At 39.4% G+C, this 15,021-nt stretch overlaps 1 protein-coding gene across 5 annotated transcripts in view; it reads left to right on the top strand.

Annotated features, from left to right (window-relative positions):
• PXK (PX domain containing serine/threonine kinase like) overlaps positions 1–15,021 on the top strand; it is a 33,308-nt gene that overhangs the window by 9,953 nt on the left and 8,334 nt on the right. For all 5 annotated transcript variants that reach the window (XM_050979426.1, XM_050979425.1, XM_050979429.1 and 2 more), the window contains exons 4-16: positions 3,339–3,525; positions 5,417–5,494; positions 5,667–5,740; positions 6,564–6,638; positions 7,465–7,569; positions 7,727–7,828; positions 8,493–8,654; positions 9,931–10,048; positions 10,487–10,565; positions 12,673–12,721; positions 13,489–13,566; positions 13,978–14,064; positions 14,682–14,751. In XM_050979426.1, the coding sequence (XP_050835383.1) occupies positions 3,339–3,525; positions 5,417–5,494; positions 5,667–5,740; positions 6,564–6,638; positions 7,465–7,569; positions 7,727–7,828; positions 8,493–8,654; positions 9,931–10,048; positions 10,487–10,565; positions 12,673–12,721; positions 13,489–13,566; positions 13,978–14,064; positions 14,682–14,751 (1,264 nt within the window). The remainder of the gene's footprint in view (positions 1–3,338; positions 3,526–5,416; positions 5,495–5,666; positions 5,741–6,563; positions 6,639–7,464; positions 7,570–7,726; positions 7,829–8,492; positions 8,655–9,930; positions 10,049–10,486; positions 10,566–12,672; positions 12,722–13,488; positions 13,567–13,977; positions 14,065–14,681; positions 14,752–15,021) is intronic.

The following is a 15,021-nucleotide window of genomic DNA, read 5'->3' as shown; positions in this document are numbered from 1 at the left end:
CTGTAAGTGCTTCCTCTGCTGCAGGTGGATGGGGGCAAATCAGTCATAATTCAACAGATGCAGCCTGGTTGCCTTGTGGAATTATTCCTATTATTGCCTGTGTGGAATTCTTCTGTAAAATGTGCAGTAGCACGTAGGAACTTTTGTCATGACCTAGAAACCTTCTCTGTGATGTGCTGAATAAATGTAATACAGAGGTGTCTCCTGCACCAGAGACATCCAAGATCTAAAATTAGACAAACACCCATGGGAACACAAGGAGTTGAGTTGGTACCAGGCATCAGAGTACCTTGGGGTCATTGTGGTCTGACCATAGTTTTGATAGAGATCACAGAGAAAAAAATTTTGTGAAAGTTTTGAAAAGAAGGAAGAATTCACTTTGCAGCCACCTATAACAAGCTGCTCTTAACCATGGGGGAGCAGAATGTGTTAAGGCATGAAAAGGCTTTGTTGCCTTCTCATTTACCTTTCAAATGAAGCAGCTTTAGTTGGGAAGGCAATCGACCTTTAAGACTTAAAATCCAGAAATGACAGGTACTGCAAAGTCAGGCCTATGTGGAAAATCTCTTAAGTGAAGGTAAATAGGTTATGTGTGATGGAGTTTAGAAAGGAAAAGCCTTTTTATCTGAAATAGAGGTGAATGATAGAAGTGGAGGGTCCAGGAAATGGTCTGACAGCAACTTTGCAGAGTGGGACAAAGGGGAAATTTGAAACAAGAGAAACTAAGATCCAGGATAAAAATGTCAGCTGCTTGGATGACGAAAAACATTAAAAAGAATTATCAAAATGTACCTCTAACTTTAATGGGAGGATATGAGAGGGTGGCTAAATTAGCAGGCCATGTGCTTTAGCAGTTGGTCTCCTCCAGTGGCTCTTTTCTCCCACTGTTTCAGAGTTTTTTATAAATTACATTTTGTGATGCTGGAGCTGAACTTTCCTCATCCATTAAGACAACACAACACTTCTCAGATGTTTCCATCCAAAACTCTAAACAACAATATTCCATCACAATATTCAGGTCCCATGACATGTTTTAAAACTCTTTAAGCTCTCATCTTGTGTATATTGAAATTAGAGTAAACAAACAAAACTCCAAACAAATAAGAAGATACCAAACCCTAATCTTTTGCCTTCAAAACTAAAGATCCACTGGAAGAACTGCTGGAGCTTCTTTTAGGTGTAAAGCCCAAGTTCTCCAAGTTCTTGTGGCATACTTGACCTCTGTGTGTGTTTGTGAGGATGTGTTTGAGCACAGCTGCAGTTGAGTTGGAATGCAAATTTTCTGTTCTTAATCTAGTACTACCTATAGTAAGAATTGATAATATAAAAATTGTCTAGGCTAGGGAATGCAGTCCTGCCAAATACCTTGGAAAAATTGAAGTGTATATATGTAACCCTGATTTGTATCAGAAAATTTCAAGACAGGTTCCCTGAACTCTCAGTTGTACCAGATTGAAAAGCTTCTTTCAGTTGGTTCTGCATTTCTTCCTCTTGACTTATTTGACAGAGATCAGTGGAGATCATTCTTCTGTTTTGTCAAGTGAAGTGCTGGTACTGGAAGTACTGGAATTCACAGCAAGATATCTGGCTTTTGTGAAGCATTTTATTGCAGCTTTTGAACAGACATTCCTGAGCAGGCTGTGGTTTGAAGATAAGAATGTTAATTCCCAGGTTCTTCCCATCCTGGCTCCAGTGGTGAGCTGGGGCCACTGAGAAGTGGGGTCTGAAAGCATGTGAGGTCTTGGCAAGGTCAGGCCCTCACTGAGGTGCTCTTCTGTGCTGGAGTGCTCTTGCTGTGCTGTGCTGTGTGTTTTGGCAGATAGCTGCAAAAACCTGGGCCCGAATGTTACTTTCTGTTGAAAAATAGTAGAAGTCTGATTTCTAAGGTTTAAAACAAATTATAGTGGTTGGAAAACATGTAAATTAGAGTCAGTTTCTCTCTGATGGTAGCTAGTTGTCAGGTCTAGGTAAAGGTGATGATTTGACATGCTTTTTAAGTGAATAATTCTAGAAAAGGACTCAGTTCTTGTTTAGAAACTTAGTTTTCAATTGAAATGAGTGGTCTGCCAAAAAAGAGTTCTTTTTGTCTCTGGTGCTAAAGCTAATTTGGTGAATTACTGGCTGTAAGTGATAAATGGTTGCTTTTGATTTTTTTTCCTGGTTTTTAATAATAGTTTCTGTAATTCAGACATAGTTATAGTTCTTTTCCAGTCAGAAAATGAGAAGTAGGAGAAGTGCTAAAGTTAGCAGAGGACAACTCCTGTCTTCAAATGAAAGAGGTAGAAAGGAAGGGGAATGCTCCTTTTGCCCCAGTTTGTTGAACTAATCTGTTACTTTTTCCACTAGTTAGAATGAAAGTTGTTCAAACACCAGAAGTCCCAGTCTTCTCCCTGGTGAACTGTTTGCTTTAGAAATGAGGTTATTGCATCTGGTGTAATTGATTCCTGCAACACCAAATTCTTAAAGATAACTCCCACTTAAAGATAACTGCCTTGGGTAAGATTCATCTTACCCAAGGCAGGTGCTTTGATCTGCAGGACAACGATGTGTTAACAACACAAAAATGTATTCTGGCAATTCACATGAATTGAATCTAAACACTGAAGTTGATCTCTTTGATCTGATTTACACAAGGCTTTGAATTTTTTTTCATTGTCCTATTTTGAAGGATTTCTCTGATTTTATTTTTTTTTTCCCCCTCAAGTTTTGGATCTCTTGTGTCAGTATAATGCAATTAGTGTAGATCCCCTGGTAGATTGCAGCTATTTCTGGGTTGAAGGATGTATAGATGTTTAAAAAATGTACAGGAACAAATTCAGAAAATAAAATGGAAATCTGCACCATATTTGAAATTAGATATTTAAAATACTAACAGGTTTAACATTATCTGCAAATACATAGAGGCAGATAAAAGTTACTAATCTGCACTTGATGAAGTAGGAAAGCATAAATCTCACCCAGAAAAAATGGTCAGGTATGAATTGTTTTTGTGCTGTGGCAGAAGTAGGTCATGGAAAGAACCTGGCTGGAAATTGTAGCTATTTAGTATCTGAAAGTTTTGTGTAGTGATCTTAAATGCACAACTCACTAGCAAAAATTTGTCTCCTTGTGTTTTCAGTGTTGTTCCACTTACTAATGTCTTCACAGTGGGATGTGAGCTGTCATCTGACTCTGATAATGGTGCTTAGGAAAAATAGAACAGCTTGTATATACACAGTACAAAGAGAGTTATCCAGTAGTTACCTTGCTGCTGAGAAACTTCTGCTTTCTGGATTGCTAGTTGTATGTCCTTGAGGCATTTTGAGAGCAAGGTTAGTAATTTTTCCTCTCTTTTTAAGATCTCAACTCTAAGTCTACCTCTTCCTCCAAAAAAGTTGATTGGAAATATGGAGCGTGAATTCATTGCTGAAAGACAGAAGGGACTCCAGGCCTACCTGGATGTCATTACTACCCATCACATACTGTCCAACTGTGAGCTGGTAAAGAAATTCTTGGACCCAAACAGCTATTCTGTAAATTACACTGGTAAGTAGACAATAAAAAACTGTGCTTCACTTTGACTTCAGTGTGTGCTGTGTATCTGCTGTGAATGCTGGCCAGGATCGACACTGAAGCATGGGGGGAGCAATCTTCAAATTATCCTACTGTGCATGTGATTATTTATGGTAATGCTTCCCCAGCTCTGTGCTTGGATCCTGCTGGGATTGTCAAATAGAAATATTTGAGTTATTTCACAGAGGAGTGAAGAGGGTCAAGATCTGTATAAGCAGAATTAAGAGGAGGGTGGTTGGTAATAATTCATAATTCATAATAAATGAAAAAGTTACTTTTGGGATATACTTCTTCTGTCAGAGTGTAAGGTGGAGATAAGTTTGCTAACTTAGTGTTTTGTTAAAACAGTCCATTTCTGAACACTGAATCTTTCAAGAATTGGGGTTATCTTGTCTAGCTCCTGCCCTTGCTTTGGGGTGTGAGCTAATTTAGAATGAATTGTTTGAGCTAGGTTGAGTACTTTTTCAAGGCTAGACTAAGCCAGATACCCTCTTCCCACAGATACTGGAAAGTCACTGCATTCCTTAAAATGATATCTCAGTGATCAGTTTCTTCATTACTAGCTGTTTCTTCTTTGAATTTGTCTTCAGCTTCAACCATTGGATATCAATAAATATTTGTCTTACAGACTGAAAAAACTTCCTCTTAGTGATGAAACCCACTCCACAAATTTCGTTCATAGGCAAACCAACTCTTTGCAAAATGCAAAGCTTGTTTTCTTAGAAGCAGAGCCTACTGAAGCAGGAACTCACTGCTTCCTTTTCACTTGTCTATTTTCTCTCTCTTTATGTAACATTCTTGTGTCTTCAGCTTCAAAGTGCAAAGAACATTCCCCAATATGATAAGCTGTGCAGGAGTTGTAAATTATTAGTGACTCTTTAAGGATGCCATTTGTCTATTTGTCTGGCTAATGCTGAGCAAGCAGTTTAAATTCTCACGGAGGTGTTGTGATTTCTGTGTTAATTTTGAGCACTTTCATCAAGACTGTTTTTCCTGCAAGTTGCTGGGAAGCTGGTGACACACATCATTGCCTGTGGTCTTTAGAATGATATCAGTTTGTCATTTCTTAAATTCTGGAGCAGAGAGATGATATTTATTACACATATTTTCTTTTTTCTAGCTTATTTCTAAAGAAAGAAGATACTATGCAGAGAGATCATCACATCCTTACCTTTTTGCTGTGTTCTATGCCATGACTCCCTTGGCATGATTCCATTTCTCCCCTACACTTCTCATTGAGATTTCCCCTCAAGTCACTTCATGAATAAACCAGTTGTGTTCCCATCTGTGGGAGAATTCACTAACCAGATGGGTGTCCTCCCTCTTGGCCCCCAAAATGTATGAAGACTCATGATAGCTGGCCAAATACTTCTGCCTGCACAGAAAAGGGCACAATAACCTATAGTGAAACAGAACTAATTAGTTTACATAAACTACACTTAGTAATAGCAACATAGATGGATGTCAGAGAGATAAAAGCACTTCTACAGATGCAGCAGAAGCATTTGATGTTCTAATGTTGTGTACACCTAGTGTGGGAAATCTGAGCTGTGATTTAGACTTGGAAATGTAGATCCAGTACGGATAGAATGGAGATTGGGAAGCTAAGTTTTCCAAGCAGTGCTTTCTCTGTTTTCTCTCTGGATTTGAGTTACCAGGTTAAAAATGCAAATGCCCTCTAACTGTGTTTTTATTTGATTTACTTTCAAATTGATTTTGCTGACTTTTAGTCTGAACTCCTGAAGGCTTCCTTCTGGCATTGGACCCTACCTCATATGTGGATAATTACATTATACAGTTTCTTAAAAACAATTAAATAGTTTTCTTCTTTTTCTCCCTCTTTGTCTCCTTTTTTTCTTTCCAGAAATTGCCTTACAGCATGTTTCAATGTTTTTCCGATCAGAGCCAAAGTGGGAAGTAGTTGAACCATTAAAAGACATAGGTAAGAAGGGCAAGTGTGCATGAAAACTTCTCTGATTGTTTTCCCAACTATGAGAATTGTCCTAAGATTCCAGTACTGTCTTTGCTTACAGACCTTGTCCTGCCTGTAAGCTGTGTCATTTAGCAGTGTTTAATTAAAGCCCTGCTGACTTTTTTCTTTACTTGTTTTGTAGGTTGGAGAATACGTAAGAAATATTTCTTAATGAAAATTAAGAATCAACCAAAGGAACGGCTAGTGTTAAGCTGGGTATCTATGCTTTAATTTCATACTTAAGTCTTTCTCAATTTCACTCTGTTTGATTTTTGACTACCATGTGTGAGAGATGGGGAGAGAGATTGAAGAGCTCAGGCTTTGAGAGAGCTTTGGAAGCCCTTAGTGTGGCGTGGAATTTCTTGTATTTCTTTCCTCTGGTGGCAAATCCACTTTGGAAGTTTCTGTGCCTGGTCATTTGTTCCCAAACCTGCACCTCAGGATTCTTTACTTGTAATGATGTAGTTGTTGACCATAATATAAATGTGCTCACTAAAAATAATGAGATGGACCTTTTTAAAGTCGTGGGTTTCCCCACTCAGATCTTTAGTTGTACTGACAAACTAATAGGTGAGGGGAGCATGAATTGCTCCCTTAATGAGAGTTGCTTTTGCTCCTCTGCTGAAATGTTGGTTGTATGAGCACAGCTGTTTGTGACACTTCTCTGGAGAGTGGAGGTCACTAAAGCCTGGAGGCTTTAGTGGGAGGAGGGGAGTTTTTCTTGCTGCAGAGGAAGAAGGTGCCTTATCAGTTCCTAATGTACACAGTCCCCCAGTTTAGGGTTGGCAAAGTTCAGTGGTAGTAATAATGCATGTCAGGTCTGTGGGAGGAAAGAGGCAGTATACTTATTTATTGTCAGGATGTTTGTATGGCCTTATTCATCCTCCTCAGGTTTCATTTTGTATGTGTAATTTTCTTGCTTGCTCTTCAAAATATGCCTTCAAACATGTGTCTTAATTTGCCAGGGTTGAACATTGATCACATTTTCTGTATGGAATGCAACGTATTCTGATGCCATTTCTTTCCTGTTCACTTCCAGGCTGATCTTGGCCCTGATAAATACTTGTCTGACAGAGACTTACAGTATGCTGTGAAACTTCTTTCTTCCTGTTCTGTGAGTACTAAAGATTTTTAAATTGTGCTAGCACGAAAGTGTGTGTCAAGAACTGATCTTGGAAAAGCACATGTAGGCTAGTTGGCATAGTTTGTAACTTTAAAGTTGCTTTCATTAAAGGTTTGCAAACCTTTTAATTACATTTCCCATATACTATGAGGTAACATGTTCTTAGCACAAGTAATAATCCTGCAGGATTATTACAAGAGATTCAGTGTTGTGGTTGATTTGATTTTTTTCTTCTTGTGAAGTACTGTGAGATCATAAGCTTTTATTTAATCTCCTCAACACCTTCAGGCTGTTAGGATAGTGCTGTTTAGGTGTAATTGCTAACCTGTGAGCTGGGATATCCTCAGGCAGCAGTGGATGAGGCAATGGAGCAAGTATCATTATTTTTTGGTTCTTTGGACTCAAGACAGGAGCATCTTAGTAGAGCTGCAGTGGAGGGTGTACAATTTAAGCTCCTGTGAAATGCCACATTATAAATCCAGTACACATCTCTGCCTGAAAAACTGGCATTTGACTACAAAAGGAGTCTCTGGATTCTATCTTTAAGGATGTTAAGCATGTGAAAGACTGGCTGAAATAGTTTTTTTGTTTTTAATTTATATGTTAATTGAATAATGTCTTTGGTGAATTTGCTTTGCATTTACTCCAGGTTAAGACTGAATAACTTGAGTTATTCAGTTCCATGCCACTGACAGAATCCAATTTACTACTTTAAATATACAATTCAGACTGATCTTTTCTTACTTGTGAATTGAACAGAAATGATTTTAAAAAAATCCATCATCTAAAATTTACCTTCAGTTTCTTCTTTTGGTAGCATCCCTATATTTACAAAGTCACTTTTGCCACTGCCAACGAATCTTCAGCGCTGGTTATTAGACCATTCAGTGAAAAAGGGACACTAAAGGACCTTATTTATAAGGTAACATCTTCCCCCTGCCCCCAAGTCAAATGGCACAAACTATGCTGGAATGACCATGCATGTTTTCCATCAAGTGTTTGCCATCAGTTGCTAAGCAAGCTAAGAAAAATAATGACTTTTCTGGTCTTGATACTTGATTTGTGTGTTTCTTTTAAAGGCAAAGCCAAAAGACCCATTCCTGAAGAAGTATTGCAATCCTAAAAAAATTCAAGGTCTTGAACTTCAGCAAATAAAAACATATGGAAGGCAAATATTAGAGGTATTTTTTTTTCCTTATTTACCAACTTTTTGGATTTATTAATTTGGAGGCCAACTGGTCTAAGTACAGAAAGTGGACAAACTTTTGAGTACACAAGCTTTATAAGCTTTATATCAGCAGCAGACTTCAAAGTTAAATGTAAATTGAGATCTGCTGCTGAGTTGAATTTAGACATATTTGTGTGAGACCATTTATGACCCCCCCAAAAAAATGCAGCTGATATGCATGGAGCTTAAATGGGAGAGAGGTGATAATACAGTCAGTTCCTTGTGTAAAAAGGGAAAGAAATAACTCATAGCCTGCAGAACATTTTCCATAAATCTGTTGTTGTTAGTGTGTTTTTAATTTATTTTTTTTTTACTCAAGCTATCATATTCAGTAGAATTTTAAATTTTAGTTTCCAGATCTCTTTGGGAGGTGTCCATAAACCTGCTTTGAGGATCAGCATCAAATATTTGTTTTGTGAAAAGTGCTACCAGTGAAATGGGAATGAATAGTCAGCCAAAGAGGATGTAGATAGAAGATCAAGTTGAGTGAGCATTCCAAATGGGGGCCTCATTTATTATGTGTCTGCTTTAGTATTGGAGCATTTAAGTTGATGATTTTATAATCTGAGATCATCAGAGCATCTTGTGATAGTGCTTCTCTGTTCAATTTCTTTCAGGTATTAAAGTTCCTCCATGAGAAAGGATTTCCTTATGGCCATCTTCACTCTGCCAATGTGATGCTGGATGGGGATACCTGCAAGTTACTGGATCTAGAAAATTCCTTGTTGGGACTCCCATCATTTTATCGATCATACTTTTCCCAGTATCGGAAAATAAATGTAAGGAATTCATCTGAATCATGCAAATCTTTGTTCTCAACCTTTGTTTGTGGAGAACTCACTAGAATGAAAAAAACCTCTCTCAAGCCCCTTTTTTTTTAATCTGAGCTTTGCTCTATCAAATTGCCTTTCTGCTTCCTCCAAATCACTGTCTGGCTGCAGAGCAGTTCTGTTGCAGCTCACTGGAGTGAGGCTGAGGCCAAAGGTAAGCAGGTAGAGGGGGAGTGCAGGTGAGTGTTTTTATGACAACAGTGCCAGCACAAATAGAGGTAAAGTGCAATTGTTTTAAGATCTCTTTCCACCCTGGTCTGTATTTCATAGGAATTTGCATATTGTCTGCTACAGTTTCACTTCTATGTCTGTACAGTGAGCACAGCTATTTACTTTTGCTTAGCTGGGAGCAGTAATCAGCCTTGTCGTTGGTGGAGACTGTGAAAATTTATCAGATGCTTGCAGATTCTAGCTATTCAAAGGTTATTTTTATTTGTTTGAGGGGTGTTTGTTTGACTGCAGGCTTGCAAAGCAAAATATTTATTTAACTGCAAAAATATGAAAACAAATTTGCCCTCTTGCAGCAACATCATTCCGTGCCTTTAGGCTCTCATTGTAATAGATTCTGTGCAGCATCACGAGAGAGCTGCTCGCTGACCTTGCTAAACAAGTTCTACTGTGTTGTCAAAGAAATGATCACAAGTTCATGATTAGTCCAAATCTGTTAGTGCCATCAAAGCCTCTTATAATAAGAGGAGCCTCTTCTGTTTACACATGATTCAGAAACCTTGGAAATATGCTGTCTGGGAGCTCAGCCTGTATGTACACTTGCACAAACCTAAGGAGGAGTAAAAGAGACTCTCCTAGGTTTGTTTGGTATGCTTTTTTCCCCATCTTTTTATCTGCTTCCCTGTAAAGTGACAGCTGGTTGTTTTATGAATCTCATTCTTTGCTGTTTGACTTGGCTAGGAAAGTGTGCTTGGTTGGGGCTTCTGTTGGTGTGTAGATCTCTAAAATGCTTTGTGAAGAGTTTACTACTTCACACATTTTTACAGAACATGACTACACTGCCCTCCCATTTGTACCATCTTGTACAGAAAGACAACAGAGGCTGCTGTAGCTTGTAGCATGAAGATTTCATCTGAGCTACAGTTATGCAGGGAAATGGTTGTGGTTAGGAACTGCCTTAATGGTTCCTCTTCTCTGTCTTCACATGCAAGATCACTGGGTTAGCCAGTTGTGAAAAACTAACAAGTTGTGGTTTTATTTTTTTGTTCCCCCCCAGACTTTAGAGGGTGTTGATGTTCATTGCTTTGGACACTTACTGTATGAAATGACCTATGGAAGACCTCCAGACACCATTCCAGTGGAGACCTTCCCCCCTGCTCCATCAGTGTTTGTTGGTTAGTATGCAGTGCAGAACATCTCAGTCACAGCTGCCTGGGTGCACTCTTAGACTTTCCCTAAGCTGAAGGGCTGTGAAATAGCAGCCTGAGATCTTTGCACCCTGTGACCAGAAAGAATTAGCAATTTCATCAAATAGAAAATGTGTTCTTCATCAAATTAAGTAATGTATGAGTAAAACTTTTTTAGCTGGGTAATAAAGCAGTGTTTAGCAAGTAATTAGATGCCTGGATTCCCTTGCCTCATGTTTAACATTCTTGAAAAGCTTCTATGTGTAATAGTAATGCTATAATAAAAACCACATGCCACAGAGCTTCATCACTGCTTGCTTGATGCAGTACTTAGGGGAGCATCACAAGCAGTACCAAATGTCCATTCTAAATCATTTGCTGTCCTGCTGTGCAAAAATGTGTTCATTCTTGTTCTTTCTTTGGTAGTGTCAGTGTTGGAGTCCATTCTGACTTGTGAAGCTCTGAAGAATGGGATGCCAACTGTCTCACGGCTCTTACAGATGCCGTAAGTCCTGTTTGACTTGTTTTATACTCATAGCAATGTTTTTAATTATTTCAGGAAGAAGAAACTTTCTGCTCTTGTTCCTCTTTAGGAAGGTTTGCTTCTTGTTCTGAGAGATGTATCCCAAGTGAAGCTTGATAGTCTTTCTAGAACCCATCCCTAGTTAATATGTGTGTTTAACGTTTGTCTCTCGGTGTGTTGGAGCTGTTACATGTGCACTTTATCTAGCGTGGTTTGAGTTAATCCAGCCATTAAAGTAATGCAAGCATGATTGAGATCATGTACAGATTGATTTAAAGGGTTTAGAATGAGGAGTCTTTTTGCATGTTGCCTTCAGGCCTACTTCAGAAGATTCTGCTATCAGTTCACTTAGGACTGGTGAAATACATCTCTTGCTTTGCTCAGCAGTGACATTTAGAGCTGCTCTGGATCTGAAATGTAGAATGGAAGTTCTGGCTGGTTTCTTGCAGGGCTGGTTTAGGGATTCTCTGAAGCATAGACAGAATAAATTTCCTTACAGCCTGCCCTTCAAGTATGCAGTGTAGGGGTGAGGGCAGGCATGGGGGCAAGGCCAGGATGCAGAAAGGGAGCACTGTCAGTGTGCCACTGGGTGGGAACCACACCTGTCTGCAGTGCCACCCCGCCTGCAGTTAGGGCACAGCATTCCAGGGAAATTGCTGTCCCCATGCTGGGACATGTCACCAGCATGCTGAGCATGGAACCAATGTGAGAGAAATAATACAGTGTGTGCTGTAGCTGGGGCCTCCTCATGGCAGATTGTCCATACCTAAATCTGGGTCTGCTCTCACAGCACAGATTGCAGTGCCTTTAGAGCCTGCTCTGAGGTTCAGCTTTCTTGGTTGGGAAGAGTCACTGCAGCCTTCAATTCCTCCTTCTCCTCCCCTCCTCTGCTTTTTAAGGTGTGAGGTAGAGAGAACAATGTAAGCAGGGTAGAAATACTATAGGAAAACTCTGTGAATACAGAAATTTACAGGTGTTTGAAGATGCTGAATAAACCATCTATGCCCAGCTGCATTTGATATGTAAGATGTTGTACTATATTCCCTTCATACCAATACTCTTTACAAAAGTATTCTACATAGATATGCAATGAAATTAATGTAATTTAAAGCAATTAATATAATTTAAATATATATTTATTATAACCATAAGAACATGTAATCTGAGAGGGTCAGAAAGTCCTGTAAACAAGGATGAACTTCCATGGATTTTTGAAGTACTTTAAAATTTGCTTTATTTGCTTTTTTTTTTTTTCATTCTCCTGAATTAACTTGATTCTATATCTGAATTCATTGTCTCTACTATAAGCCTGTGATAATTTTCCATAGTGAACAGCAACTCAGAATGATTTATCTTGGATTGAGGTCTCTCTGTTGCAGTTTTCTAGTATGTTCTCCAGGACAAAGTATCTTGAAACGGGCTAACCAGTTGATTTTCAGACTACCATTGCCCTCTAGTGTCTTTGTTTTGGATGGAAAAGGATTAATCCTTTATAGTGTTTCTGCTGATACCATAGAGGGGAGAGCAAAAATATGACATGACAAAATATTTGCTTTAGTGGCCTTTTGTAGAGGACAGGCAAGAATGCAGATATTTTGAAATGTTAAATTCACTTGATCTTTCACATGTTCCTTGTTAATTCTAAGACAAGGGTTGTGCTAAGAGAAGATTTTTTAACAAGAGCTATGATTTTGTTTTGGTGAAATTTAAAATAAAGTCCCTGGAATTATTTTTTTTTAAGAAAAAATCCATTTGCTTTTAAGGAAAAGGTATTCTCTTTTGGGGGGAACCTTTCTCTGCCTGTGATAACTGTAAATGTTCTATCCACTTTCAAAATATCTCTCACAAACCAGTTTTCTCAGCCATGAGCAGTGGCTGCATTCTAAGGATTGGGTGCTGCTAATCTTACAGCAGTGCTTAGAAAATAAGCAGCAGTACATAGAAATCTGTGGCCAAGGGTTGAGGACAGAGAAGCAAAAGGAGAAAGAGGGGTTTAAGTGAACAGTACCAATAGTATTCTTGTTCTGGTTTTGCCTGTCTCTTGAGAATAATATACCTTTATTTTTTATTTTATTTTATCAACTCACAGATTATTCAGTGATGTCCTGCTAACAAACTCTGAGAAACCACAGTTCAAGGTAGAGTTGAACACTGATTTGCTGATGTTTGTGGAGGTGCCAGGATGTGGGTAGCTACTTACTAATTGACAGAGGGGTTGAGGAGAGCTGCCTTGATTTGCCTCTGGCTGTTGCCGTGAGTGTTTGGATTCCTTTGCATCCCTGTCCCTGAGAATGTTGTGCCACCCCTTGGAGGGGAGCACGATGTGACCCAGGGCTGTTCAGGGGCAGCTGCTGAGCTGGAGCCCATTAGTGTGGCTGATGGTGCTGCTCTGTCTGAGCAGAGGCTCTGAGCCCTGCAGGTCCCTTGCAGGGAGAGGAAATGCCATGTCACAGCCACTGCCAGCCCCTGTGGAAGCCAGTTCTGCTACCTGAGACCATCAGCACCTTGCTGCCAGCTCCACTGGGGCATTTCAGGGGCCACTTCTGGTCCCACTGGGGAGCTGCCCCAGGGGGCTTCTCCTGGAGGATTTGTGCCCTGTGTCTTGTGTTGTCAGCCTCACAGAAATTTGGGGATGTGACTGGAGTCTCAAAGTGCTTATCTATCCTTGCATTTAGAGTATCCTTCCAGGGTTTGGTGTTTCCTTGTCCCTGCTGATCTGTAGCTAGATTTGGAGTAGAAAAACATTCATCTAGAGTCTTCTTTTCTGCTTCACTAAAGGTGTAGTGTCACATCTTGGGGCTTTAGATGAGAAATGTCATCAAATGAATGGTGAGTTTTGATCAGTGAAGTTGTGCTTTCCTTTATTACATTTTGTGCTATGATTTTGTTCCCCATTCTGTATTAGATTCCTACTAAGCTAAAGGAGGCATTGAAAATCTCCAAGGAATGCATAGAAAAGCGATTAACAGAGGAACAGAAATTGGTAATGTCTACATTTCTTTATTTCCTACAGACATTTAATTTCCCCTTATCACTTTTACATGCAGAAAGTGAGTTTCACTCAAAATTTATTTTGAGTAATAAAGGCTTTCACCAGCAGATTTGCTTTCCCAAAAATGCAGTATCAGGAGTTGTATAACAGCTGTTGACTGCATGGTGTTTCACTGTTTTAAGAGGTGCAGTTCACAGGTAGTGGCTCCCAAGTTAGAGGATCATTTTAACTTCAGTACAAGTCTCCATCCTCTACTAGAAACAGTAAAGGAAAAACTAGAAATGAAAGAGGAAATCCAAACATACAAAGTGACTACAATGTGCTTTCTTGTACCTCAAACATTGTTTTCAAACATTTGAGATTTTACTATGGTCTTATTCTATTTTTTCCTTAATTTTGCAGATTCACCAGCACAGAAGGCTGACAAGAGCTCAATCTCACCATGGCTCTGAAGAAGAAAAAAAGAAAAGGAAGATCTTGGCACGAAAAGTAAGCAATCTTTAAATAGGTTTCTCCCACAGAAAAAGATGTGTTTGTTTTGTAATGTTTACTATGCACAGGTTTAGCCATATGTACATGACTCTACTCCTTCCTGTGTTTTTCTGCATTACCTCCTGGTTGTTTTCACTTCTTTAACTAAGGAATAGATTTACTAAAAAGTTCAAGTTCCAGTGATAGCTGACTTGCACGTTGGTGCAGCCTGTTTGGGGTTGCTGAACAAAGCAGTTTTGGTTAACAGCTCAGACCCAGATGAGCTGCTCTGCTCTGTCCCCCTCCTGGGGAGGTGTTGGAGCCTGCAGCACTGTCCATGTTCCTCTTCTTTTCTGGGAAGGGGTGTGTGTGTCAGTTTCCTTCCTTTCCCTTGTGGTCAGAGGGCACTGGAGTTCCCTGGGGCCTGGCTAGAGATATTTGAGCACAGAACAGCCTTGCTGCTCTTGTAACCACATCAGTGTGTGCTGGCTATGGGGAGGGGGATGCTGAGCATTGAAAAGCATTGTGTGATACAGTGGATGGCTCTTACAAATCTGTGTGTCAGTTCAATCCTTACCTTTCATAGAAAGTGATTATTCATTCCTATCTTCCATTCCCTCTGCTCCCTTTTAAAGAAGTCAAAACGCTCTGCCAATGAAAGTGGGGAAGAACACTCAGCCAAATACAGCAACTCAAATAACTCAGGTAACTACAGAGAGGGGAATTTGCTTCTACACAGCTGTGTCAGGTTTTCTGTTATTACTGTCATCTTCTGTCTGAAAAGAATTGGGATTACCAATACTTTACATATTGGACTACCAAAGTCTGATACCACTGTTTTGGGTATTTAATAATAAGTAAATGGAGGCCTTAAAAATATTGTTGATGCTATATTTCAGCTGCTGAATTTAAAGTAATGTCTCCTCTCTTCTGTGCCCCAGTCCTCAAAAAAATGATCAGTCTCTTCATTCTGTT

This window comes from Serinus canaria, chromosome 12 (genome assembly GCF_022539315.1).
Source record: "Serinus canaria isolate serCan28SL12 chromosome 12, serCan2020, whole genome shotgun sequence".
Classification (NCBI taxonomy): domain Eukaryota; kingdom Metazoa; phylum Chordata; class Aves; order Passeriformes; family Fringillidae; genus Serinus; species Serinus canaria.
This window is presented reverse-complemented; position numbering and strand designations above follow the sequence as displayed.